We start from the raw sequence: 26,102 nt of genomic DNA on the forward strand, positions 1-26,102 counted from the left end.
TACATGCTTAATTGTTCAAAAATCACTTCATTTTTCTCACACTGTGTGTGAATCTACCTGTATTCACTGAAACGCTCTGCCTTAGCGCCTGTCTCTTTAAGTCCCCCTCCCGAAAAAGCTCAGTCTGCTCTGATTGGTCAGTGTCTCTGGGTCTTTGGCATTTGCGCTCTTCATAGCAGCCGGGGAATAGGCTCGTTCGAGATGAGCCAGGTCTGCGCAGAATCGATCACCGCCCAATGCATGCCGGTTAGATTTGTGTCCAACTTGAGCCCGATTTGCTCCGATGTCATGCACACGTGGGCAACAATAACCTCACGAGGTCAAGGCGGCCGCAGGTTTAAGACGCAGGCAGCGCAGTTGCTTTTCACCGACTGCAAGACCCAGTCGGACCCAGGCATGACTCAGCTCAGCTGATTGGTTCAGAATCGACTCAACATGATGACATTTTACATACACTTTATAGTTTTTGAATTGGAGGGATTTGTCTGATTTAAAGGCTTATTCTGTACAGAACACAGTTTGTGTGGCTGATCGTTATGTTTAGAAGTCAGAGAGACTAAATCCGTTAAGATTACAGATCATCTAGTCTGTTTATTAACATCAGCAACAGATCGCATGTAGAGCATTTTGACAGCTACTCTGTCTTTATAAAAACAACTGGAGACTGTGTACAAGCTGATATATGGGGCTGATAACATTTTATTAAATCGAAATTGGACCTAACAGGATGTAAGTGTTTCTGTGACTTCCTGTTCAGCCTGAAGGCTGCTGGAAACGGCTGGAAACTGTCCGACTTTACCACTGCTTTTTGTCACCGCCACTGGCTGCTGCCGCCTGCTCGTCCACTTTACAGACGAGGTGCAGTTCATCTCGAACGAGCTTAATGACTGTAACAACACTGTAGCGGCACTTTCTACGTATATATTATATACTGTAGCTATAGTTGTGACATCACAACCGTACACAAGTCCTGTTGGCTCGTTTAAAGACAGTTTCTGAATACAGGCTGTGTGCATTTCTCTGTGGACTGAGTGTTTTGATACTTTCACAGTATTTATATAGCACCACAACCTGCTTTATGATAAAAAAAAGACATGGAAATCTCACTTTTTACAATATGAGACCTTTAAAGGGTTACAACTACAGTAAATTGCCATACATGCCATTTCACATCTTAATGAACTACAGAACATCAGAAACTTTGGCTCAACTGTCAAAAAACAGCAGGTTATAATTATAGTATGATAAGGGAAGAGCGTGTTTTTTTTTTTTTTTTTAAACTTGTAATGTTCAGTAAGGCTGTGTATTTGCAAGAATCTGGCGATATGATACGAATCACGATAAATGGGTCACAATTCAATATATTGCAATATATTTCGAAAAGGCGATATATTGGGATTTAAAAAAAAAAAAAGACATGCATAAAAGTCAAAGAAGTTTACTTTAGGTAAACAATTCAGTACACCGAAAATCAAACTGCAAGTTTGGGATTGTGGTTCACAGGTTCTTAGTGAGCAAAGTTTTGCTAAGGTAGGCAGCCATAGCTACATTGTTAGTTTCTAGCAAAAAGTCAGGCACTGCTAGGTACTGTTAGGTGAGGATACTAGTGGTGCGTCAATCAATATTGTGTTTTTGAAAATCGATATAGTATTGCTAAATAAAATATTGTGATACTCAACTGTATCGATTTTTTCTTACACCCCTAGTGTTCAGTGGTGCAATATAAAACCAAGTGTTGTTTTGCCATTGTTCTCTGGCTATAAATGGCTAAAATAATCCTACAAACACCATTAAGTGCTCTTCATGTTATGGGATAATTTTGACAAGAATCATCAAAAGGTGGTGCAGACGTCTACATGTCTTTTATACGTCTGACTAGTAGTTACACAGACAAAGAATTGTTCGCTTTTGACATGGTGCCACATCGTAACGTGATGGTACCTCTTAAAAATGCACTGAAAAAAATATGTTTTGATGTAGCAGGTAAGAGGTTCTCCTACAATTACCAACCAAAGAGCCACTTCTTTTTTTTCATTAAGTTGTTGCTGGGATCCACAAAGATTTATTAAACACTTCATAAGGGTGATCTCCAATAAGGTTTTAATGACAGAAAACACAATGTGCTGCCTCCTGGGGTAAAGGGTGAAGAGACTATAATTAAGACACCTTAAAAGCAAAGATTTTTGGAAACCAAACTTTTTCATTGCACCGTTAAACTTGTTCCAGTTGATGAAAAGCATGCGTGATGTTTAAAAGCTCAGAACCTACTTTCACGCAATGCGTGAGAGTGGACTGAATATCCTAGTAATGTTTGTGTGTGTGTGTGTGTGTGTGTGTGTGTGTGTGTGTGTGTGTGTGTGTGCGCGCGCACACACACACACACACACACACACACACACACACACACATACACAACGTGTTATTTGAACAGCCCTAGTATATATATATATATATATATATATATATTTGGACTGTCAAAATAACTTGTTAATTTCGATTAATTAATCTGAGAAAAAATAACGCGTTAAAAAAAAATAACGCAGATTAATCCATTCCATATTGAGGTTTGACCCGGAGCCATTCTAGCCACCATTGGACTGTAAAATGAAGGAGGGAGACGAGAATGTTCTGCCTGGATCATTAATTGGAACATTTACTTGTAAAAAACCTTTTTCCTGCCAACCCTGGCTACCGAAATCTGGTGCCACTGATATGTCTGCACATCTGAGCATCTCTCTGATGCTCTGAAACACAAACACCGCTGCACGTACGCTAGTTAACACTATACTCGACAGCAGCTAACGTTAGCCTACCGCTAGCTAGTAGCTGGATTAAACACGGTTACAATGCTGACAGCTAACGCTAAACGGTGTGAAGTTTGACTGTGTTTTACTGTAGAGGATTCAACACCGGGATGTAACAATCTGCAGCTGCCGTCGGAGAAACAACACAGACGGTGCGTTCAATGAAACTGGTAAACTACAGCCTCGTGGTGCATTTGAAGTTATTGTAAATGTCCTTTACCATCTGGTGGTTGTTTTTGTCGTTCAACAGCAATTTACTAGTGAAATAAGTTGTTATATATTATTAAATCATTTAATTTTGACCATATGGCCTTAGCAATAAACAAGCTGTTCTTTAATGTCACCAACTGTTGTTTAGTACCCTTTTTTTTCTTTATATTCTCTCTCTGTGAGACACACACACACACACACACATACACAGTATATACCACTGTTTTCCCATTTCAGCCATTTCAAATGAATCCAATAGATCTTTTGCTTGGTTTTGGCAGGCTTTAAAAGAAATTAAAGAAACAACACCGTTAAAGCACAACAACAGCAATAGAAATAGACAAGAAGAAGTAAAACCCCTTCAAATTCAGGGGAGCAGCTGGACCTGGTCATACAAAGGGTGACACCATTCCTCCAAAACTCTGCTGGTTGTCCAACCGACACATTAATCATACAGCAAAGGGACACTCAGTTGTTAAGACTCAGTGACGATCCCCTGTGCCTCACCAACACACCAGTAAAAATGTTAGATTATGTTAGATATTAGATTTATTCAAAGATAAGACAATATTGAAATAGTTTATTATTTGAGTAGAGCTAGTTCCACTAAATTTGCAATAAAGTTGATTCTTTAATAATTGAGGGCAGGAAGAGTTGGGCATCAAACCGTTTGTCAACCTATCTAACAATTAGACAACTACTTGCTTTATCAATAAAACACACCATGGTATTTATAGCGGAGATAATCTGATCCATTTCCCCACTGATCTCCATGTGTGATGGGGCCGCTGTTTTCATGCTGACTGCTGCAGTTAATTGACTGTCACCCTTTAAGATCATTATGATGAGAAAAATCTAAAAGCCGTCCAGCTAATTTAATCAAGACAAGTCAGTCTCATGTTATCTGGGCAAATTAATAATAGGGGTGGGGACAGAAGTGCAACATAATTGCAGTTTCCTGCCTTATGATTTTCTCTCAGGATTCCCGGTTCTTGAAACACAGACATAAAACAAGACTGTCAAGTCAAGCAGTTACAGCAGTCCAACTATGTTTAATGTAACCTTTCAAAAGAGGAGGGCAAAAAAGAAATGGACACAGGAGCAAAACTGTAATATATAAGGTACACTCTACCTCCCTTAGTGCAGTCAGCACATTTTTTTGTACAAATAATACCAGCTTCTGATACGGTGTTGATACTGTATATATTTTAAGATGTTTTACTGCCAGAGTGTACAGAGTCTGTGCCATTTTGTCTCATGTTTTAGCCAAAAAACAGTTGTACTATTTTTGTCTGAATATCAGGCTGCTGGCTGCCCCTCAGGGGTTTACCCCTCTGGCATGTGTGACCATAGCTGGACACTCTTCATTCCAGCGAGCGAGGTGCACAAAATCTATGAATCTACAAAAAAATCCAATGAAGTGGAAGCGTATATGCTGTACTGTATGTCCTTGTCTTCCTTAACTGATCTTGAGCCATGTGAGGTTGTAATGAATGAGATGGATTTGAACACATATCAGTGTAGCTGTAGACCTGCAGAGATGCAAACAGTAATGTCACAGTTTGCTTGTACACAAACTATTTGTGTTTATCCTTAAAGCTGCACTAACTCATATTTTTAAAATAACAATGGATCTCATCATTTTGTGTAACGTTAAAGGGGTCACAGTAACACAATCAGAGAATTGACCTGCAATTCAGCTCAGCTCGAGGAAGAGTTGTAACATGTTTCAGCTCATCGCTTTGGTTTTACGGCTCGCTACTTTACTGTTGTGGTTTACTCCGCTCTCAAAGCGTCATTTTTGGTGGCAGCAGGCAGCTGTTTTCAGTGGAAAAGCTCTAATAAACCCACTGTACATTATAGAAAACTGACAAAGTTGGCAACTTGTGGTTGAAAATACACAAAGAATCAGAGGTTTGTGAAGACCGAAAACAGAGCTAAAAAGAGAGTGAATATTGGACTTGCATTTACTGTATCAGGTGGCCGAAAACACACCATATGTGTAAATATATTTATAATCTTTTCAAATTTGAGTTTTCAAATACGTCTCACTGTCTTCCTTAGCGGACCAAGGACACATTCTTCTTCATTGTCAGTTAAATGTTTTAAATCTGAAGTTGGGGACAGACGTGCAGGGACATGCACCTGATTTGACACCTGTCAGTCTGCCACAAGATGATGTGTGGCATCATGAATTTCCTCTCAACAGCCTCTCACAATGTATTCTCAGACAGCTTTTCCTGGCCACCCCTCTGCGCCTCATCTAAGATATATTCTCCCTGTGGAGCATTTAAAGCATTGGCGCGAGTGACACTCGTCTCCTCAAAGCCACGGGCGTATTAAGTTGCAGAGCAACAGTGGCCACTCTCCCAAGGTCAATGTGAGAGGGGAGGGCAGCGGTAATGGAGGAGGGGCGGGGGGAGGAGAGGGAGTGAGACGGCCAAAGTGGAGGAGAGGGAGAAAGATAGAACAAAATGTGATGGTTTAAAATGCACTTTCACAAGAGAAATATCTTGAGTATCAAAAACATGCTGTAGCAAACCCTTTGACACAGCAGCAAACCCCCTTGTGTTGTTGACCCTTTGCTCCTCTCGCTACATCTGCTCTCTCCATTACTCCTTTTGTTTTTTCTCCATTTCCTCTCCTTGACTCTATGAGATGTCATCATGTTTTCTATCTGACAATATGGCAGTGGTTGGAGTACTTGCATACAAAGATCTACTGTATATCTACTCTCTCCTTGTGGATTATTTGAATGCACTGCGGCGATACCTGGTGATACTTCAACCTTGAGTTATGCACCCTTTGGGCCAGCATAAGGACTTTTGATCATATCCTACGCACCTGCCTGAAAAAAAGAGGCGTGCAAAAAAGATTTTTTTACGTGGCCAGCATAATGACGACAGAAACAAAGCATCAAGGCCTCCATAATCTGTCTGCGAAGCAGGATAAACAAATCAAATGAACTGATTCCAACAAATCATATGAACTGATTCCAGGCCTGATACTGAAACAGTGGCAGTCTGGAAGAGGAAATACAACGACTTAATGAACTACACAAAGATATGAAACCAAATTGAAATGGGCAGCAATTGTATAATGTTTGCAACTTGCAGCTTTGCTTCAGACTTACCATCCTCACTCTATCCATCCTCACTTACGCAACGACCAGTATCACAGAACGTTAGATGAGGCTGACTATACTTTACAGTCGTTATCCACATGTACTGTGCACTAAAGCATAGACATTAAGCTGGTCTGGCCCAAGTTCATGTAGTTGTTGCATACTGACTTTTATGACTAACATGTCAGCATCATGTTGCTGATGTATATCCTTAAATCTGTTGATGCTACTTTATGCATCTTTAGTAGATACGTATACTGTCTCTGGGTTATATTTACCTAGGAGTTAGATGGGGAGTCGATACATTCACTTCTGTGTTGAGCCTCCTTAGGGATAAAATTCTTTCAAAATACAGTAGAATAACTTTTTGGTCCTTTGCATGACCCTGGTATCCTGACAACATACATGACACAGATGTAGATTGCACTTCTAAAAACTAAGTAGTTTACAAAGTGCTTTGACAGACAAAGCAATCTGTGAGGCAAGGCTGTTGAGCAACAGGATAACTAGTGATATTCCCAACAGAGAAACAATTAGCTGCATTGCTCATGGTCTTTTGCGAGGCCTGGATCTGCAGCTGTTTTCCCTTCTTAAAAAAAGGGGCAGCATCTAGCTGTAAGGTTGCAGACTGCAACTAACCGAATACCCCACCGCTCACCCTTCCCTTTCTAAACGTGTAACAGAACCCACGACGGCTTTCAGTTAAAGTAAAAACCTGAAAGGCCCTCTCTAGAGCCAGTTTTTGGTTTGTCGTTCTGGGCTACTATAGAAACATGGAGCTGCAACATGGCAGGTTGAGTGGATTAAAGCACTTTAATTAAAGAATTTGCTAATTTTAGCAAATGTAAGTTTGTAAGATGGGACCTCTCTGTGTGCACATGGAGGCAGGACAGCTCTGGAGGAAAAAAAACAATGCCCTTTTCACTGGTGATTATTAAGAAATGTAACAATCATTCCATCTCCGGTTCAGTCTAAGAGATATAACCGAATAATACCATAACATGATAACAATGGTCCATAACAAATCAAATACATGGGATAATAACCATAAGACAGCCCTTTTTGCTGATTTACATGTAACATACGTAGGTCCTGTGTTGACCTCCTAACCACATTTGTACTTTATTTTCCTTAACATCGCCCCAGAGTCAGCCACCGAGCTGACCTAGAAATCCAACTAAATACCAACTGCCCAGTCCCACTGAGATGATTAGATAGGGGTGGTATTCACAATAGAACCCGTGTCTTAATTCAGCCCAATTACAGGTAGCACTGTATATGGGGAAGATGTCAGAGTAAATGTCACTGTACAGTTTTCATGGGTAATTACCCTGCTTCAGTATGAGACGGGGGCTATTTGGTGGGAAAGGGATTAGAACAGACCATGAAGCGGAAGAGTAAGTTTCCCATCCGATTCTGTAACTTTCCAGGGGGCACATTTTTACCCAGCCATGTGTAATTAAAAACACTGCTCTAACACCAAATGCCAGCGCTTGATCACAAAGAATTGCATTTAATGACCAACTAATTGCTGACATTTTTAACCTGTGTTTGACTTTTTCACTGGATCATATTGTTGGTGTCTGTGCTGTATTGTACAAGTATGGCAGCAGCAGAAATATGCACAGAAAGCATCCAAAGGAGACTTGAACTTCTGTTTGACCTGCTGCCAGACACAAACTGTTCTCTTAGGAAGTAATTAGAGGACTTTTGCATCTGCTAACTGCTACTTTAAAAACATAACAAGATATTTTTTTGAAACTTTCCCCAATTAAGATTTGGACATGCTGGCCTTTCCCCGCTAAAATAAAAAAGCTTCTACATTTGGTAGCACTTTATCTGTCACCCATGGTAGCAGATGAGGTTAGTTTAGCACTGCAGTGGACCAGACAGTTGGTCCAGATTATGTTAATTTTATGTAAAATTTAGTAGCACTGGGTGTGCTACAGTAACTGCAAACAAGGATTGCTGCTTCTCTTAGCCAGTGCTAGAATATATGGACACCATAAGGGTAGATGCCTGACACTCATGTTTTAGCATTTCAATGCTCCTCATTATTCCAGTCTGAATCTGCCAAACCCGGAGCATATGCTTTCAGTGCTGGCAGATGGAAAAATGATGATTCCGTTTCACAGATAGAATCAACCAAAGTAGAAAAGAAAAAAAGTTATTGGACAGCAGAAAATATGCCTGAATTGATTTCCTCTGTGGAGAAAATGCAGCTTACATGTGAAATATCCAAACCTCTGGATATCTAGTATGACAGCCCAGAGTCATGCTGAGTTTACTTCTGCTTTACCAAGTATTACACAATTCTCCAAAGTGACCTCATCACTATCTTCTGGTCTAAAACAACACCAAATGAAGTCGCCTGGAAATCTCATCTTTGACACATGAGTGACTGTGTGTGGCTAAATCTAGACAATGAGTCAGTGCCTTATTTCCCTGTGCCAAATAATGAACAATAGATTTCATTTTAAAATAAACTTAAGACAAGTGTGGAGGCTATACATTAAAAATATCTTGATGTCTAGTTTGACCTGTGAGTCACCTAGAGCATTTTATTAATTAGACTTACTTGTCATTTGTATAGTAAATTATGCTGAGCTTATATTTTAATGCTACATTTATGACCTGACTCAAAGAAGTTACTGCTCACAGTTTTGTACTCTTCAATTAAAACTATTGATTTCAAAACTGCATTTAAAATGCAGACAGACTAGAATAAACAGTTGATCAGTGGCGCAGCCGCTGCTGCTGATTGGCTCTTAGTTCAGCACCACGGACAGCGCCGCGCATCAACACATGCTCAGGGGACGCAGCACCAGGAGAGAAAGAACAGCTCTTGAATCTTTAAGGTGGATTTTCTCTGAATCGAGCTCTGAGCGGATGACTTAAGCGCAGCACTGTCTTTGAGCCACATGATCGTCTGGCCTGCCGCTAGATATCCATGCTGCCTTCTTCCCAACTGAACCACCAGCGTGCTCCGCCCCTGCCCTCTACCCAGATGTCAGCTGCTGGAGAGCGGCCAACAGTGATTTAAATACGGACAGAGAGGGAAGCTGTCTGTGTGAGAGACAGGAGCGGCTCAGGGAAGAGTAAAGTGGGCCACACTTTTTTTTATTTATTTTTTTTAATTTTCGAACACCCCCCCTTTCCCTGAACTGAACAAAGTGTTGCTATCCCCAACAAAAACACTTTATTGTCCAACATTTCTGTTTGGCTCTACTTTTTCCACTTGGCATTTCTTACAGCAACAAGTGTTGCTGACTACCAGCCACAGCTTATCCATTTTTCCAAACAGAAAAAAACTGAAATGCCAACGACATATTAGCTGCCTTTCAGTGCACAGTGTGCCACAGTCGTGACACTGGGCTGCGATGATCGTGTCCAACGTGAGCCTGAGCAGCTGCGCAGGGGTCAACAGCGCTCTGTGTGCCGCCGCCGAGGAAGGGCACTTCGGGGGAGGCTCACACCGGATCACACTCACACCGACAGGGAACCTGATCGTGGCTGTGTGCCTGGGCTTCATCGGCACTTTCGGATTTATGAACAACCTGTTAGTGCTCGTGCTCTACTGCCGCTACAAGATGCTGCGGTCGCCCATCAACCTGCTCCTGATTAACATTTCCATCAGCGACCTGCTGGTATGCGTACTGGGGACTCCGTTCAGCTTCGCCGCCAGCATGCGGGGAAGGTGGCTCATAGGAGAAAGCGGCTGCGTATGGTACGGCTTCGCCAACACCCTCTTTGGTGAGTAGAAATTCGGAATCTTAAGAGGTGATGTTCATTTGGACGTTTTGATTTTGTGTTTCTGTTACATCTGTGGACTACTGTATTTATGGATTTATTTCAGATGTTAGTGATGGCGCGCTTGGATCCTTTGCAGAGCACTGCGGTTGTTAGAGTAGTATGTTTAGCTTAATTGCTGGGGTCGCAATTAAGGATTTAGAAACATTTGAAAGTTATATGCCTATCACGCAGTGCACGCTGCGTCTTATGGTGATAAACTTTCAGAAGAGCCTGAACATCGGCGTAGCCCATATGAATTGAAGAATGAAAAAACATTAAACCATTATTCGGCCAAATTGATTAGGTTTGTATGCCTCCGCATTCTTAAACAATGTCCTTCCTTCGTTTTCTGACATTTTAGGTGTGATCATATTGTAGTCTGTCTTAACAGAAATTGTTATGGTCTTGGTAAAGATGCGGATTGTTTTATCGGTTTGCGAAAAACCGTAATTCAGCACTGCACGTAGTCGATGTTGCGGATCATAGCCTACTTAGATAGGATGCCTACATGTGCCCAGGTGTTGAGCTGTAACAAGTCTTGTGTGGCTCTTCATGGTGCAGTACTGGTCATTATCTCGGCTGGAGCTGCATTGCAGACTGTTGAATAACTTCCAGCCCCTTCTTAAGCTGCACGTGCATGCATTTTCATAACATTAGATAGCTGGGGGTATTCGGGAAGCATAAGCATAAGACGCTTATTAATTAGTTCAAATGTCATTAGGAACTCTGAAAACCTGTCACACAGGACTGTCCGTGGGTGATTTGGCTGCTGCACGTACTGTCTATGAAGCAATGTGCAATGACAGCTAAATGCTTGTTACCATACAGTTGAGTGTCTGTGGCGGAGGTTCATTCTCGCTGCCCGTGCAGGTCTGTGGTGGGCTGTGGGGACACTTTTAGCCCATGAGCAGGCTATGGCAGATGCATCAGCATTTGTTGCAGAATAAAATCACCCCGGGGAAATATTTAATGAGAAAATGGGACTCTGGTCCATCTTTGCTCAGGAGTGCTGATATCGATGCAAATGGGGCACAATGAAGAGAACAAGGGACTCACTCTCTCACCTGGAACTGGGCCAGGCTGGGATGCTGAGGGGGAAAAAAAGCTTGGTGTTCATTATTGGAGGGACAGGGGTGCTATGTTAAAGTTGCAAATATGACGTTTTGTATTAAAGTAAATTAAAAAAAAAAAATTAAAAATTAAAATGTTTTCAAAATTCGAGAGAAAACCAATTTGCAAATTGAATGCTTTGGAACAATAAGGCTCTTCTATCAAAAGGAGTTATTGATTGAAAGTTCTTTAAGGCTTTCTTGTTGTGGTCCCACTAATTGCTTTAGAAGCTTTTCAAGGCATCAAAAACAACCTTTGAAGACCAGGCAACCTGAGATATTGTGTTTTGAAAACAATTTCTTATTAGAAGAGAATTAGTTGGTATGAAACCTATTTTAGACCTCATTGTCATTGTCTGGTTACCGTTAGATTTACAAGTTCTCATTGTTCATAGTAAATTGCCTAACTGAATGCGCCCAAGATCAGATGTCAGAAACTTCTATTTTATTATAAGATTTCATATTATATCAAATTCAATGCATTGGAAGTGGGTTTATTTGTATAGATTGTCAAATTATAACTGACTTTGCTGCTTTGTTTCAACAATACAACCCACATAAATGAACCAGTCACTGGTAAACATGGTCGGCTTCTTTAAACAATGAATTCCTAAGTTCATTGTTCATTAGAATAAAAATATGCCAACATTGTGAATGGCTTTCAACAGCATAAAAAAAAATTCATTATGTAGAGAATTTCAGAGACCGAGACATTCCTTTACAAATGCACATTAACTGCACACTGCATGCTGAACGTCCATAGTCAGCGCCCGTAGCTTTAGTCTGACAAAGTTTGTATGAATGGCTCATAAATCAGAAGGTTCTCTCTCCCTCCTCTCTCCTGATGTTTAAAGCCTAGCTCAAAAGGGGAGCCCCTATAGGTAGCAATGCACCCACAATCTAAACAACACACAAGCAACCGTCGCGGCTTCTGATACAAGTAACTAAACGTTTTGAGAAGGGCTGAACTATTAATTGAAAATGTATTGACATCGAAATTCTGAAGCTGTTAGACGCATTTTTCCCATGACGATAATTTTTATAAAACTAAAATGTGACATTTTCATTTCAAGCAATGTGTGCTTTCATTTCAATTTTATACATTTTTAATAAATAGCCATAATAGTTCCAGCTGTGTGTGTTTCCTTAAATTTTAAACATAAATAAGCACTTTTAAATTAGAAAAAAAATACCTCACCTTCAATATTTTAGCCTATTTACAGTACAAACCGTGCCAATGAACTATGAGGACAAAAAAAACTTCACAAAAAAAATTAAATGATCGTTCCTTTATTGTTGTCGAGGTAAATGTGCAATTAATCGTGGTCATTTTTTAGGTCATATCGTGCAGCCCTAGTTTTGAGCCTTTTGTCCTTCTAGAGTATACTTAACACACGCTGAGCCACCTCCAACTGAGGTTAAGAAACTGGGAAAAAGAGGTAAAAACAAAGGGTCAAAAGATGGAAGCTGTGTTTGTTTGTTGCATGTATGCACCTCTGTGACTTTGCATTTGCACATTTGACAGCAGAGCATGGGCGGATTGTAAGACAATGGGCAAAGACCACCCATCACCCACAACATATTTTTGTCTGCTGTAAGGTTCTCAGCTTTAATATACTATTAATTACACAGGCTCATTAGCTGGCTCTCTCACTCTGACCTTTATGGTGGAGCGACTTTGTTCTGCTTTCTTTGTCCCCGTTGAGACTTTTTCTTACCATCGCAACAAGTTAACATCACTCGGGTCAGGTGTTGCCTGTGACTGCGTGATGCACATGCACTTCCATGTCCCCCCCCTTAAGGACAAGACAACCAGACTATAAAGGACACACTCTTTGTGTCCATTTGTGGTTGTTTCACATCTCTTTGTTGTAATTTTGTGTCTCTTGGTGATAGTTTGTGTTCCTTTCCTGGCTTTTCTTACATGGTTGCTTTCCCTGATCTACAGTACTGCTACAATTTTCACCTAGTTCGTTCCGCTTGATTAAATGGAATTTTTCTTTGCTTAACCACCTCTTGAATCTGTCAAACTTTTAAAATTGAAAACAGAGCACCACTTCCTCTGGGAAAAGTTGGCAAATTTCAAAACAGGATTACTTAATTTCAGTCATGCCGCATAGAATAAAGCGAGTCCCAGACGTTTCTCAGTATCTGAAATGTACTTTGATTTTATCTGCTGTCTCGCTAACCCGAGTGCTATGTTGAGTTTAAGCAGCATCTAAAGATGTGTAACACTGTCATCCACAAGGAGCCAATTTATTAAAATCTGTCTGACAGGACTTCGGTTTCTACAAGCTATAACAGAGCAGAGCAGAGCGAGAGAGAGAGAATGCATGTGTGTGTGTGTGTGTGTGTGTGTGTGTGTGTGTGAGTGAGAGAAAGAGATGACTCGAAGACGTCATTACAACCTCCATTGGTTATGGATGAGTAATTCCTCAATGGGCTCATAAAACAGTGTAAGAAAGATGAATAGGGGGGTTTTGGAGAAAGGAAAAGTGAAATTGATTGTTTAGATGAAAAATACTGGTTGCTGCCTTGACAAAGTGACTGTCTGTCTTCACCAAATCTCTAAAAAGCCTTTCTGAATGATCGACGTTCCTTCAAATTAGAGGGCATCACTGTCAATGACAAAAGACATTGTTACCCTGGTGTTGGGATATTGTATTCCTGCTCCCTTGTAACATTGATTTCTACTTTTTGCTGCTTTTCTCCTGCTTTATAGCCTATAAAGTGTTAAGATTTTTGAATAACTGATCAATAGAAGATGCACCGCTTTGACTTTATGCCAAGAGCACAAACTGAAGACAATTTGTGAAGATGTGTGTGTCTCACACCCTGTACTTTTCTCTTTGCAATCAGCCTGCTGGCATCCATTTAGCCGCTTCACCTCGTCTGCCCACCTCCTTGCATCTCTCTCTCTCTCTCTACACCTCTCTCTACCTCGATTGTCTTCCATTATACTCTGGAGGAACAGGAAAGGATCTTTATTTGTCACCAGGTCTGTGTGTTCCTGCATACTGTTGGCTGCCTGCTCCTGCCTCAAGTGGACTCTGCACACAGTCACTGGATTAATCTTGTACCGCTGGGCCCACTCACTTCATACTGAAGTTAGATTTCTGTGTTGCACGCACGCACGCTCACACATGAACATGTACTTTAAAGGGGAGAGGAAGTGCATGTGCATCACGCAGGCACAGGCAACACCTGACCTGAGTGATGTTAATTTGTTGTGACGGTAAGAAAAAGTCTCAACGGGGAGAAAGAAAGCAGAACAAAGTCGCTCCACCATAAAGGTCAGAGTGAGAGAGCCAGCTAATGAGCCTGTGTAATTAATAGTATATTAAAGCTGAGAACCTTACAGCAGACAAAAATATGTTGTGGGTGATGGGTGTTTGGTTTAAGTCGGACATTAGTGTGAATGATCATCTTTGTACACGCAGAGAGGGACTTTCCAAAGCAGTCATCCTTAATGTAATCCAGACATTTGCAATCCGATACCTCTTTTTACCCGATAGTGCTGTCCCAGTAGTTCTGGTAGTTAATATAACACCTGTGATGACTGAAGACATTAGGATTTATAGAGCAAAGGCTTCATTTGATCCTGTGTTTTTGATTCAAACTGTCTTTCCCTGGATATATCAGACAAGTGATACTGAACCAGATGCTTTCTAAAAGACAAATAAAACAAACAGTGCGGGAACATCACAGAGACGGCAGAACAAAGATGTTCCTTTTTTATTTCAGACAGTATCAGATCATAAGACGTTTCATTTTAAATATTAGATTCAGCTGCTGCTGTGATCCTGACGGAGGACGAGAAGGTGGGTTGTACGGGTGTCTTTCACTATGACGTTACATTGCCTTGAGTAAAGATGGTCTTGTCACCCATACTGTGTCACGAGAGAAAGAGCTGTTCTCATCAGGACATGTGATGGGAGCAGCTGATATAATCAAATTTTCATATCAAAAGTGATAAATCACAATCAACTACAACAAGTTTGTAGAGCTTCAGGGTTTGAAGGTTGCTGTCTGCTGGTGCAGCAACATGATCACTGTGTATGTGTCATGGAGGAGAGCTGCTAATCAGCTGCAGGTTTGAGAAATGGTGATTGGATTTGGCTCCATTTATACTAGATGGTATCAGTCTCTTCTTAAAGATGTGCTACACCACAAGCTCCCAGACTGGATGTTAGACTACGTTAGAGGTGTCCTATTAGATATTTCAAATATACCTACCAGCCAATCAGAAAAGAGTTTTCTGTCTGCTTTTTACTGCCTGCTCCAAAACAGACTGGAGAAAAGGCTGCTTCTCTAAGGTTGTGGTTCTATTGCACTATATACTACTGATGACACCTGGCTATACATGCTATCACAAAGATTTTAGCTTGAGATCAGCCAACTCACCTGTTTACAAAACAGTTCTACGGTTTCATTTGAAAGTTAACAGAGTGCAGATAGAGAATAACAGAGAATACACGACAGGCCAGATGAGATAGGATAGCAATGAACAGGGTTGAAAGCGTCTTTTTGTCAAATTATGTTTGGGATTGGTTACTATGAGTCAGTTGAGATCAAACAAACACAAGTGGGTTGTTGTAAAACTGTGTTGACTTTGTAATATTGCAGTAACAGAGCCCGGAGTTAGGCAGTCTGAGCAGGAAAAACAACATAAGCACAAAAGCTTGGGGGGGAGACAAGCATAACACACTGTGCCAAAGAGACTCTGCAGTCAGGGGTTCAACGCAGTGTGGTCAATGTATTTGCACACAGAGACACACAAAAACATTTAGCAGAACCATCATCTTTAATCCCAGAGCTAAATTTGTTCCCATCTTGTTTTCTTACTTTTTCCCTCTATTCATTCATCGTGCTGAGTCGTCGTGGCCCGCCTATTTAAAGGAAAGTCCAGTTCAGCTTTGCTGCATTGCCGCTGATAATCAATGGGCATGAAGGATGGCCTTGTGGATAACAATGGCTTTGAAAAAAAATAAAAAGGCAGAGGGGTCAGCATGAACACTGAGCTCCAGGCTCCTGTGCCTCTGAAATACTGACAAAGGGAGGGGGTGGGGGGGGAAAAGAAAAAGAAAGAGAGAGAGAGAGAGAGAGAGAGAGAGAGAGAGAGAGAGCGCTTCTAAAAAACCTGTTTCACTGCATTGCTTCTGTCAAGCAGAGACACTACAGGCAGTGCTGCTGTTTATGATTTACAGCATTGTGCATCCGCTGCATGTGAACCGAAATATTTGACGATTCCACAACCACGTTTGCTATGGTCAATTTTTTTTTAATTTTTAACACAACGTTTTTAAAAATAAAAAAAATTAAAAGAAATCAGTATTCTACCAATTATTCCATCGATTAATGGGTTAAGAAATACTTAGTAAGAAATGCTTAGTAAACAGCAATAGTAAATATTTATTATTGCCATGTAGTAAAAAAAGGAAACCTGTCTTTTGTGTGTGCATGCATAATATATATATATACACACACACATATACATATATACACACACACACATACATATATACACACACACACACAAAAGACAGTTTTCTTTTTTTGAAAAGGCAAAAATTTTTATTGCCAAATTCCAAATACATTTTTGGTGGCCCAAATGTTAATATTTTTCACCCCCTTCCCCTTCTTGCCTCTGGCTCTTTGCACTGGATATGCAAAAGAGCTGTTCACTAAGCCCAGGTAAATGAGACCGTACAAAGCTTACAGCAGGGCTATTCAACTACACTGTTGTGGGGGACACATTTTAAGAAGGCTAATACTGAGTGAGGAGAAAGAATAAAGAATGCAGACATCATGATGACATCATTCACGTGCATATTAAGTGGCCATGCTGGGAGGAGGAGCCGGTTTGTCTCCGGCAGCAGCTAAAAGATTAGTAGCAAACTTAGATTACAAACCGACAGCTCTCGTTTTAGCTTGTTGGTAAAACATGGCTATTTGCAGAGTAGCATGCTGAAGGCTAGTTGTGTAAAACAGCGCGGTGGACGAGAGCAGCAGACGTTAGCTACCTTGTGTCGGGTTCGCTCCGTGGAATGGATGAGTAGACTGGATGTTTTCTACAAAGATGATGTAGTAGCATGTTTGCAGCTTAGAATGATCCCAAGCTTTCTGTCGTTTTCTCTCGCCCGTCTCTTCTTAGACCCTCGCTATTTTCGTCTTTCATTTGTAATCTGGGCCGTCAGTCTCGGGCATAGACAGTATAGTATAGTCTTGTGTCCACAGAAGCGTCAACCTGTTGTGTGCGCTAGTAATTATTCTCCGTGCAGAAACACAGTGAGCCGTACAACCTTAATTACATTGATTTAACGAAGCTTCGAGGATTTTTTATAATCGAATTATTCGAGGAATCGTTTCAGCCCTAATCAAAACCCATTCAAGTATAATGACCCCTGCACATGCTTTTACCGTGTTACCTCTGTATGTGTGTCTACCCTGTAGGCGTCGTCTCCCTGATCTCCCTGGCTGTCCTCTCCTATGAGCGCTACAGCACCATGGTGGCGCCCACAGAGGCGGACTCCTCCAACTACCGTAAGACCTCCCTGGGCATCACCCTGTCCTGGGTCTACTCCCTCATCTGGACCGTGCCGCCACTTTTTGGCTGGAGCCACTATGGTCCCGAGGGTCCTGGGACCACCTGCTCTGTCAACTGGACGGCCAAGACGGCGAACAACATATCTTACATCATCTGCCTGTTTGTCTTCTGCCTCATTGTGCCGTTCCTGGTGATCGTGTTCTGCTATGGGAAGCTGCTGTGCGCCATCAGACAGGTGAGGCAATATGGAGACGGGGAAGGCTTCCACTTAACCTGCAATAGGTGCTCCTTTAACATTGGCTGCAGTGTTAAAGGTCAAATGTGGTGGGAATTTCAACACTAAAACCATATATTCCACATCCCATTAACCCCGTTACTTAAGGAGACAAAATGATAAGTACGTACTAGTAACAGATCACATGAATGCGATTCTGACAACGGAACTTAGAACAATAAAAACAAATATATATTCCCATAATGTCCTTTATAGCCTCAATACAGATAGTGCCCCTTACTGCCAGAAACTGCCAAAAACTAAGCAGATTTTAAACAAATGCTAAATAAATGGCTGAATTTATGTTTTTTATCCAAAGTGCTTTACAATTTGCCTCTGAATCACCTATTCAAGCCCACCCACAGTGACACAATACAGTTTCTGTGGTGTTATTGTTAATGGTAATGACAACATCTTAAATGTCTTAATACTAGTGGTTTGAGGTTAAAATGTCACTAAAAACTGGTACACTTTTACCCACAGAGATTCTTTACCCAACTCTACATTTCCCCCTCAGCTATAGAGCGTTATGGCATCTTTCAGCTCATTGTTTTGGTTTTACATCCAGCAACTGTACAGTTGTTTTTTATTCACTCTTACTGCTCCCAATGAACGTATTACCAGCATCAGCAGGAACCAGTTTTAGTGAAAAAGCCCTAAAAACCCTCTGTATTCTACCTGTAAAGCACCACACCGCAGAGAGACACAGTAAGCAATCAGCTGGTGAACATAGTGGAGCATTTAGCAGCTGAAGGGCCAGATATTTCCCTCAGGAGTTGGAAGAGACCAAAACAGAGCTAAAAAGAGAGCCAGAGATGTAACCCAAATGAATGCTAATGTTAACATAAGCTCTGTGTCTGCTGGAACTGTAAAGCAACTGTTAGCCAACTGCTTTTCCATATCAACTAAGAACGTTGCAATAAGTCAGTGTTGTGTTTACAGCCTGTTTCTGTTACTGGAGGTTTAACAACTTCCATTACCCAAAAAAGTTTAACATAGTGGGACTGTCAATTTAGAGCACTGGGAGTTTTCCCAGTGCACATCTCAACTTAAGAATAAAAGCCATAACAGTGGAAATAAAATGTAATTCTATTAAAGCCTCTAGATGCTGGATACGGCAGTAAATTAAATAAGCAAAATAAATAGAAGTTAAAAACAATATTGACTCCTGCAATCAATGTCACAATAGACAGTGTTCTTGTCATTATTAGGACAGGCGTTTCAGACTCCTACCGTAAATGTGTGCCTGTGCAGTGCAGAATGTGTCCTGAAACATTTCTTATTAAATCCAAGCACATCTTAACAGAAACATTAAGTTCAAATAAAAGCAGTCCGTAACAGTTGTGTGCAAGTGTGCATCATTGATGAGTACTATGTAATACAATTGAATTGATTATTGAATTCCTCAGCTTTTAATGAAATAGATCTGCTGTTGTGTCAATGAATTACAGCTCACAGATTAATTTGCAGAGCTGATTATATGCACGCCAACACTCTTTTGTTGTTGAGTAACGCAATCTAAAAACGTACAGTGCTTTGCACACTCTGCTATCCCGCTGATCTGACATTTTTCAGTTCAAACTACTTTTCTCCCAAAGCTGTGAACTAGTGAACCAAAACCTGCAGCTGCATTTGAAACGGCTGTTTTTATAGCAATGCTAATTGCGGTTATGAATCATAACCTGTGGTTTCATCGCACTAAAATCGGTGCTGTCAGTGTAGGTCCATAAAGTCAGTGGAGCTACATTTTGATTGGTCACACCACACACACACTATTTGGTTATCACATTTATCTAAATGGAGATCTCTCTCTCTCCCTCAAGATGTGAGGGAAGACACAGAGGGGGCTAGGACGTCTAGTTTAGTAGGATGTGGTTCACTACATGTATGAAGGAAATTATTGGCCTACGTATATCACTTCACTTTAGTTTAATGCTTTACCTTGACATAATGTGAAAATGTGTCCCTTGCTCAGTTAAACTATGCATCATCCTCCCCAATCAAATGCTTGCTGGTGGGTTTTTAGTAAAATAAAATGGACAGATAGACAGGAAAAGCTCATCCCTTCTTGCTTATGCTTTTCAGTGTCATTTCTTTTTTTTTCCTGTGATGGGAAATTGAAGTCTTTCAGTGCAGAAGACAGGAGCTGCGTGAAAAAGAGGAGTTTGTCCTTTCACAGGCACTTCAATCAGGGAACATCTTAAAACAGATGCATGCTTCAGAGCTCTGCTTTAGGTTATTGTTTTTGCCTTTGGCCTTGTGTATAGGAGCAAATGAACCCTGTGCCGTGTTGTCAATTTCTACACAATGCTGCTAAGTTAATGTGACTTTGAATGATGACAAACATGACTCCATGATGGTAATGCATTTACTTACATGAGTGTACAGGTGCTGGTCATATAATTAGAATATCATGAAAAAGTTGATTTCAGTAATTCCATTCAAAAAGTGAAACTTGTATAATGTATACATTCATTCCACACAGACTGATATATTTCAAGTGTTTTTCTTTTAAGTTTGATGATAACTGACAACTAATGAAAACCCCAAATTCAGTATCTCAGAAAATTAGAATATTACTACAAAAAAAAGGATTTTTAGAAATGTTGGCCAACTGAAAAGTTGGAACATGAAAAGTATGAGCATGTACAGCACTCAATACTTAGTTGGGGCTCCTTTTGCCTGAATTACTGCAGCAATGCGGCGTGGCATGGAGTCGATCAGTCTGTGGCACTGCTCAGGTGTTATGAGAGCCCAGGTTGCTCTGATAGTGGCCTTCAGCTCTTCTGCATTGTTGGCTCTGGCGCATCACATCATCCTCTTCACAATACCCCATAGATTTTCTATATGGTTAAGGTCAGGCGAGTTTGCTGGCCAATTAAGAACAGGGATACCATGGTCCTTAAACCAGGTACTGGTAGCTTTGGCACTGTGTGCAGGTGCCAAGTCCTGTTGGAAAATGAGATTTTATCTATCTCTCTCCATAAAGTTGGTCAGCAGCAGGAAACATGAAGTGCTCTAAAACTTCCTGGTAGACGGCTGCGTTGACCCTGGACCTCAGAAAACACAGTGGACCAACACCAGCAGATGACATGGCACCCCAAACCATCACTGACTGTGGAAACTTTACACTGGACTTCAAGCAACGTGGATTCTGTGTCTCTCCTCTCTTCCTCCAGACTCTGGGACCTTGATTTCCAAAGGAAATGCAAAACTTACTTTCATCAGAGAACATAACTTTGGACCACTCAGCAGCAGTCCAGTCCTTTTGGTCTTTAACCCAGGAGAGACGCTTCTGACGCCGTGTCTTGTTCAGGAGTGGCTTGATACAAGGAATGCGACAGCTGAAACCCATGTCTTGCATACGTCTGTGCGTGGCGGTTCTTGAAGCACTGACTCCAGCTGCAGTCCACTCTTTGTGAATCTCCCCCACATTTTTGAATGGGTTTTGTTTCACAATCCTCTCCAGGGTGCGGTTATCCCTATTGCTTGTACACTTTTTTTCTACCACATCTTTTCCTTCCCTTCGCCTCTCTATCAATGTGCTTGGACACAGAGCTCTGTGAACAGCCAGCCTCTTTAACAATGACCTTTTGTGTCTTGCCCTCCTTGTGCAAGGTGTCAATGGTCGTCTTTTGGACAGCTGTCAAGTCAGCAGTCTTCCCCATGATTGTGTAGCCTACATAACTAGACTGAGAGACCATTTAAAGGCCTTTGCAGCTGTTCTGAGTTAATTAGCTGATTAGAGTGTGGCACCAGGTGTCTTCAATATTGACCCTTGTCACAATATTCTAATTTTCTGAGATACTGAATTTGGGGTTTTCATTAGTGGTCAGTTCTAATCATCAAAATTAAAAGAAATAAACACTTGAAATATATCAGACTGTGTGGAATGAATGTATACATTATACAAGTTTCAGTTTTTGAATGGAATTACTGAAATAAATCAACTTTTTCATGATATTCTAATTATATGACCAGCACCTGTATAATGCTATTTGCTTCACATATACGTAAAATGTGTCTGAGTCAATTAAAGTCAGTCTGTACAGATATGCAACATGCCATTATTCTGTAATTTACAACTATTGTACGGATAACTTTCACTGCACTATTGTCAGCAGGTGATCTCACGATACAGTAAAATCTGCTGATGAATTAAATTGGAATCAACAAATGCATCCATTTTACCACATCTAAAGCTTCATTCAACACATTACACATACAATATCAAGATTTAAGTTGAATACATTAGTACAATCAATAAAATTTTAGGACATTTCCATGGAAACTAAATTAGGCCCAATTTGCATGTGTGTTCCCCCCCTTTACTTCACGTTTTGTGCACACAAAATAATGAAAATGTAGGCATGAACCAATCTATCCAAAACAAGTAAATCAATTACAGCACACTCACATGTTGTGTGTGCACACCATCTATTGCTCCGAATGTAGCAGACTGTGGCTTCATTGCTCTTGCAGGCACTCCTGGGCACATACTGTCTTACTCTAATGAGTATACTTGTTTACTGAAAAGTTTACTGATACTGCACAAGTCACTCACAGACTTAGAAGCAAGATTAAACCAACACTTAAATTCCAAAACTGCTTACTGAAGGTGTGAAATCACATTAAAAAAATAAAATTACAATGAAAACATGTGGGCATTAAAAAATGTAAGGTTCTGGTTGTATTGATTTCATGAATGCATATTTCATTGTTTTTTTTGGGCACTTGCACTGCAACATACAAATGCAGCAAGAAATCTGGATTGACTGACTAACAGTGACCGATGGGATGGCATTTTCATCCCTTTCAACCGTTTTGGTATTTTGGTATCAGGGACAGCATGTTATGGTGTAGACGGTAATGACCAGGGGTTTCATTTATAAACATGGCGTATGCACAAAACGGGGCTGAAAATGTGCATACGCCACTTCCCACGCAAAGGTTGCGATTTATAAAAAAACAAACTTCACGGGAGAATGTGCGGTCCTCCACGCAAACTCTGACCAATGCGTACGCACATTTTGGAGACAAAATAGGAATTGGCGACGCAGATGGTGAGGTGGTGAAATGAAGTCAGACTGCAGAAAGTAAATGGGAATAAGATTACTCTTAATATTTTCTAGTATCGATGCCTCACGCACATTTTTTCACTCCATATCATCCACGTTACCATGAAGATGAAATCCAGCAGTGTTATTTGCGCTTGTACTGAGTGATACTTGTTCCATAAACACCTCCAACTCAAATCTTAAATAAAAAATTGTTCTCAACATTTAATCGGCGCTGTCTCGCCGTCACATTGTCTGCTACGGAGCGCAGGAGGATGAGATGGCCCGACTGCATGGAATACAGGATAGCGTCAAATACCCTACCATTAGATAACAGCAGAACACAGTGTAAATAACTTAATATCTGTCTTAAAAACTTGCATATATCATCAAATGTCAAAGTCTGAAAATACAGCAGTTAAGCTCTCACGCAATCTTTACCCTTAATGTCCTCGTTATCAGTCTGAACTTTAATACTGTTCATAACAAAACCTGCATGAAGAAAAGTGTGTTTGCCTATTACACTCTTTTGTCTAAAGATTGTATCTCGGGGGGGAAAGAGAGAGAGAGAGAGAGAGAGAGAGAGAGAGAGAGAGAGAGAGAGAGAGAGAGAGAGAGAGAGAGAGAGATGCGTATGGAACGCACTGGGCATAGCAGCAGCGCCGTTAGATGATATAGTAATTAGAGATGGCCCGATACCATTTTTTGCTTCCCGATAGCGATTCTGATACCTGAACTTGCGTATCAGCGGATACCGAGTACCGATCCGATACCAGTGTGTCATATATTTTATTATGTTTTAACAACTGTATACTATTATCCCTGTATGGATGTGATATTATTTCTATGTTTGTTGTCGGTCTGGCTCAGGTTAAACTCTTTGTGAAACATGAACAAACACAAACAATGAATGTCACAGAAGTTTCTTTTATTATCATCCAGTTTGACAGTCAGTTATAACGGAAAAAGAACATAAACTACTTTAACGTAGATTTTCTTTAGGGGTTTATTACGTGGTATCGGATCGGTGCATAAACACCAGTACTTCCCGATACCAGGGTTTTAGGCAGTATCGGCGCCGATACTGGTATTGGTATCGGAACATCTCTAATAGTAATAAGGCGGACAACAGTGGCAAGTAGTATGAAAGACCGAAAATCCGCTTAAGGAGGTTGGTTAGGGTGGTGGATCGGTCAAACACCACAAGACTTTCACCCAGGAGACCGGGGTTTGTGTCCCGTTCTTGTCCCGCGTGTCACTGATGCGCTCATTTTGTAACCCCACCCACGATTGTTTCCTAAACCTAAGTGTCCCGTTCCTGTGCCGCATGTCAGTTAAACATACGTCCCGACCCAGGGCGTCAAAAAGTGACACCAATAGTACCGACCCAGAGCGTCAAAAAGTGGCGCCAAGAGTCTTGACCAAGCTCGTCTAAATATGACGCTAAAGGAGAAATTTTGCGTCATTAACAAAAACCAAAAGGCCCCTGACAAAGCTTCGCTTTTTGACGCAATGTTGCTGTTTTTGGTACCACCTCAGTTGAGTTCCAAGTGAGCTGAGCCAACACTAAAAGAGGGAGTTAAAATCTGCAGACCACACATTGGTCAGAGCGCCACATGGACATTCTGCACAAACCCACAATTTTTAAAACTACCATCAATAGCAACCACAATTTTTTGTAAACTAGATTTAAGTTCCTCTGTTTGGTTGCTGATGAAAGGATTCAGCGAGTGTCGCATTAAAGAGGATATCACAGCATTTTCGCGCTGCATCGCTATGGTGATAAGCTGAGAATCCCACCTACACTGAGGGGATAGTATCCACAGTGGAAACCAAAAAGAGAAAAGTACTGGTATTAAAAAAAGTGAGTCGAGCAGAGCCGAACCATGCAGTGAAAACACACACACACACACAGCTGTGAAAACACTTAGCGAGATGCCGGAGGGCATGGCTGTTACGCTGCAGAGTACACTGCATGCTTAAAACGCAAATTAGTTCCCATCAGATTGGCTCCAAGATGAAGCTCTAGTTCTCTTTGTATTACAAATGCCTTGTCTTGGCTCATTGTCTTGCTAGGTCCTTGATTTTTTACTTGTATTTCTTCTTCGCTGCATTTCCTTTGCCATAATGTAGAATCCATCTCCAACTCATTTCCAAAAGTCTTTGGACTTTTATGTTTTCTTGCTTGTACGTGTTCCCACTCACATCTCCACACATACACATTCTGATTAGGGCTGCAACCAATGATTTATATATTTAGCAGCCTATATGGATATTTTTATTTTTTATATATATATTTTTTTCAAAGAAGCGGTCTCCTCTCTTGCATGGATGTATTAAGAGAACTGGATACAGCGTTCGGCGGGAAGCCCCGTTCATTCTAACGAGAGTGCTCAAAAGCGAATAAAGCACTGGCCCATGACGTCACGATGTAAATGCGCACTAGCAACAGTTTGTGTTGTCGTAGCAACCGGTAGCAACATGCTCGTTCATGAGCTTCTCTCTCGTGTCTCTTACAAGTGGTGAACTCATGAACTCCTCATTTCATTGTATAAACTATTCACTAACGTTAAACATTGTTTTCGTTGTTCCTGATCATTTACATGCTTATCTAAATAAACGATGGATGTATTTAGACAACCAAGGAGATGTAATTATTATGTTGTGCTACTAGCTAGCTACTAGCTAGCGCTAGCTACTAAGGTTAGCCTGCAATTTTGTGAACAGAGCTTCTCTTAAAAACATCGATGGCTTCATCTCTCATCCACACAGGCTTTACAGCATACATACCATGGATGTACTAATAGAACACATGGTGAATTACAACCATTAGCGTTAGCATTATCCATTATTACAGCTACAGGACCTCGGGAGAACAGTCATATGAGCATGCGCAGTGCGGTCTGCTCGCGTCCATTATGCACGTTCATCATGCCTAGTTTAATAACTCTGGATTCGGCTAGGGCTGCAGCTATCGATTATTTTAGTAATCGAGTATTCTGATTATTCCATCGATTAATCGGATAAGAAATACTTTTGTTTTATTGAAGAGCAATAAACAATAGTTTGGTTAAATTTTCAGAAAAAGCTACATTTATGTTGCCTACATTGCTTACAATATCATCTCTCAAAAAACTAAACAAACATTTAAGTGCCATATTACATTGTAAAATTTTCTGAAATGA

The 26,102-nt window shown here is 40.8% G+C and overlaps 1 protein-coding gene across 1 annotated transcript in view; it reads left to right on the forward strand.

Annotated features, from left to right (window-relative positions):
• The first annotated feature begins 9,515 nt into the window (after positions 1-9,515).
• The window catches only part of LOC144526313 (vertebrate ancient opsin-like), a 51,945-nt gene continuing 35,358 nt past the window's right edge, over positions 9,516-26,102 (forward strand). Inside the window, exons 1-2 of the mRNA XM_078263721.1 lie at positions 9,516-9,891; positions 17,493-17,821. Coding sequence (XP_078119847.1) covers positions 9,519-9,891; positions 17,493-17,821 — 702 coding nt within the window. The 5' untranslated portion in view covers positions 9,516-9,518. The remainder of the gene's footprint in view (positions 9,892-17,492; positions 17,822-26,102) is intronic.

The sequence above is a fragment of the Sander vitreus genome, chromosome 12, assembly GCF_031162955.1.
Source record: "Sander vitreus isolate 19-12246 chromosome 12, sanVit1, whole genome shotgun sequence".
Taxonomy (NCBI): Eukaryota; Metazoa; Chordata; class Actinopteri; order Perciformes; family Percidae; genus Sander; species Sander vitreus.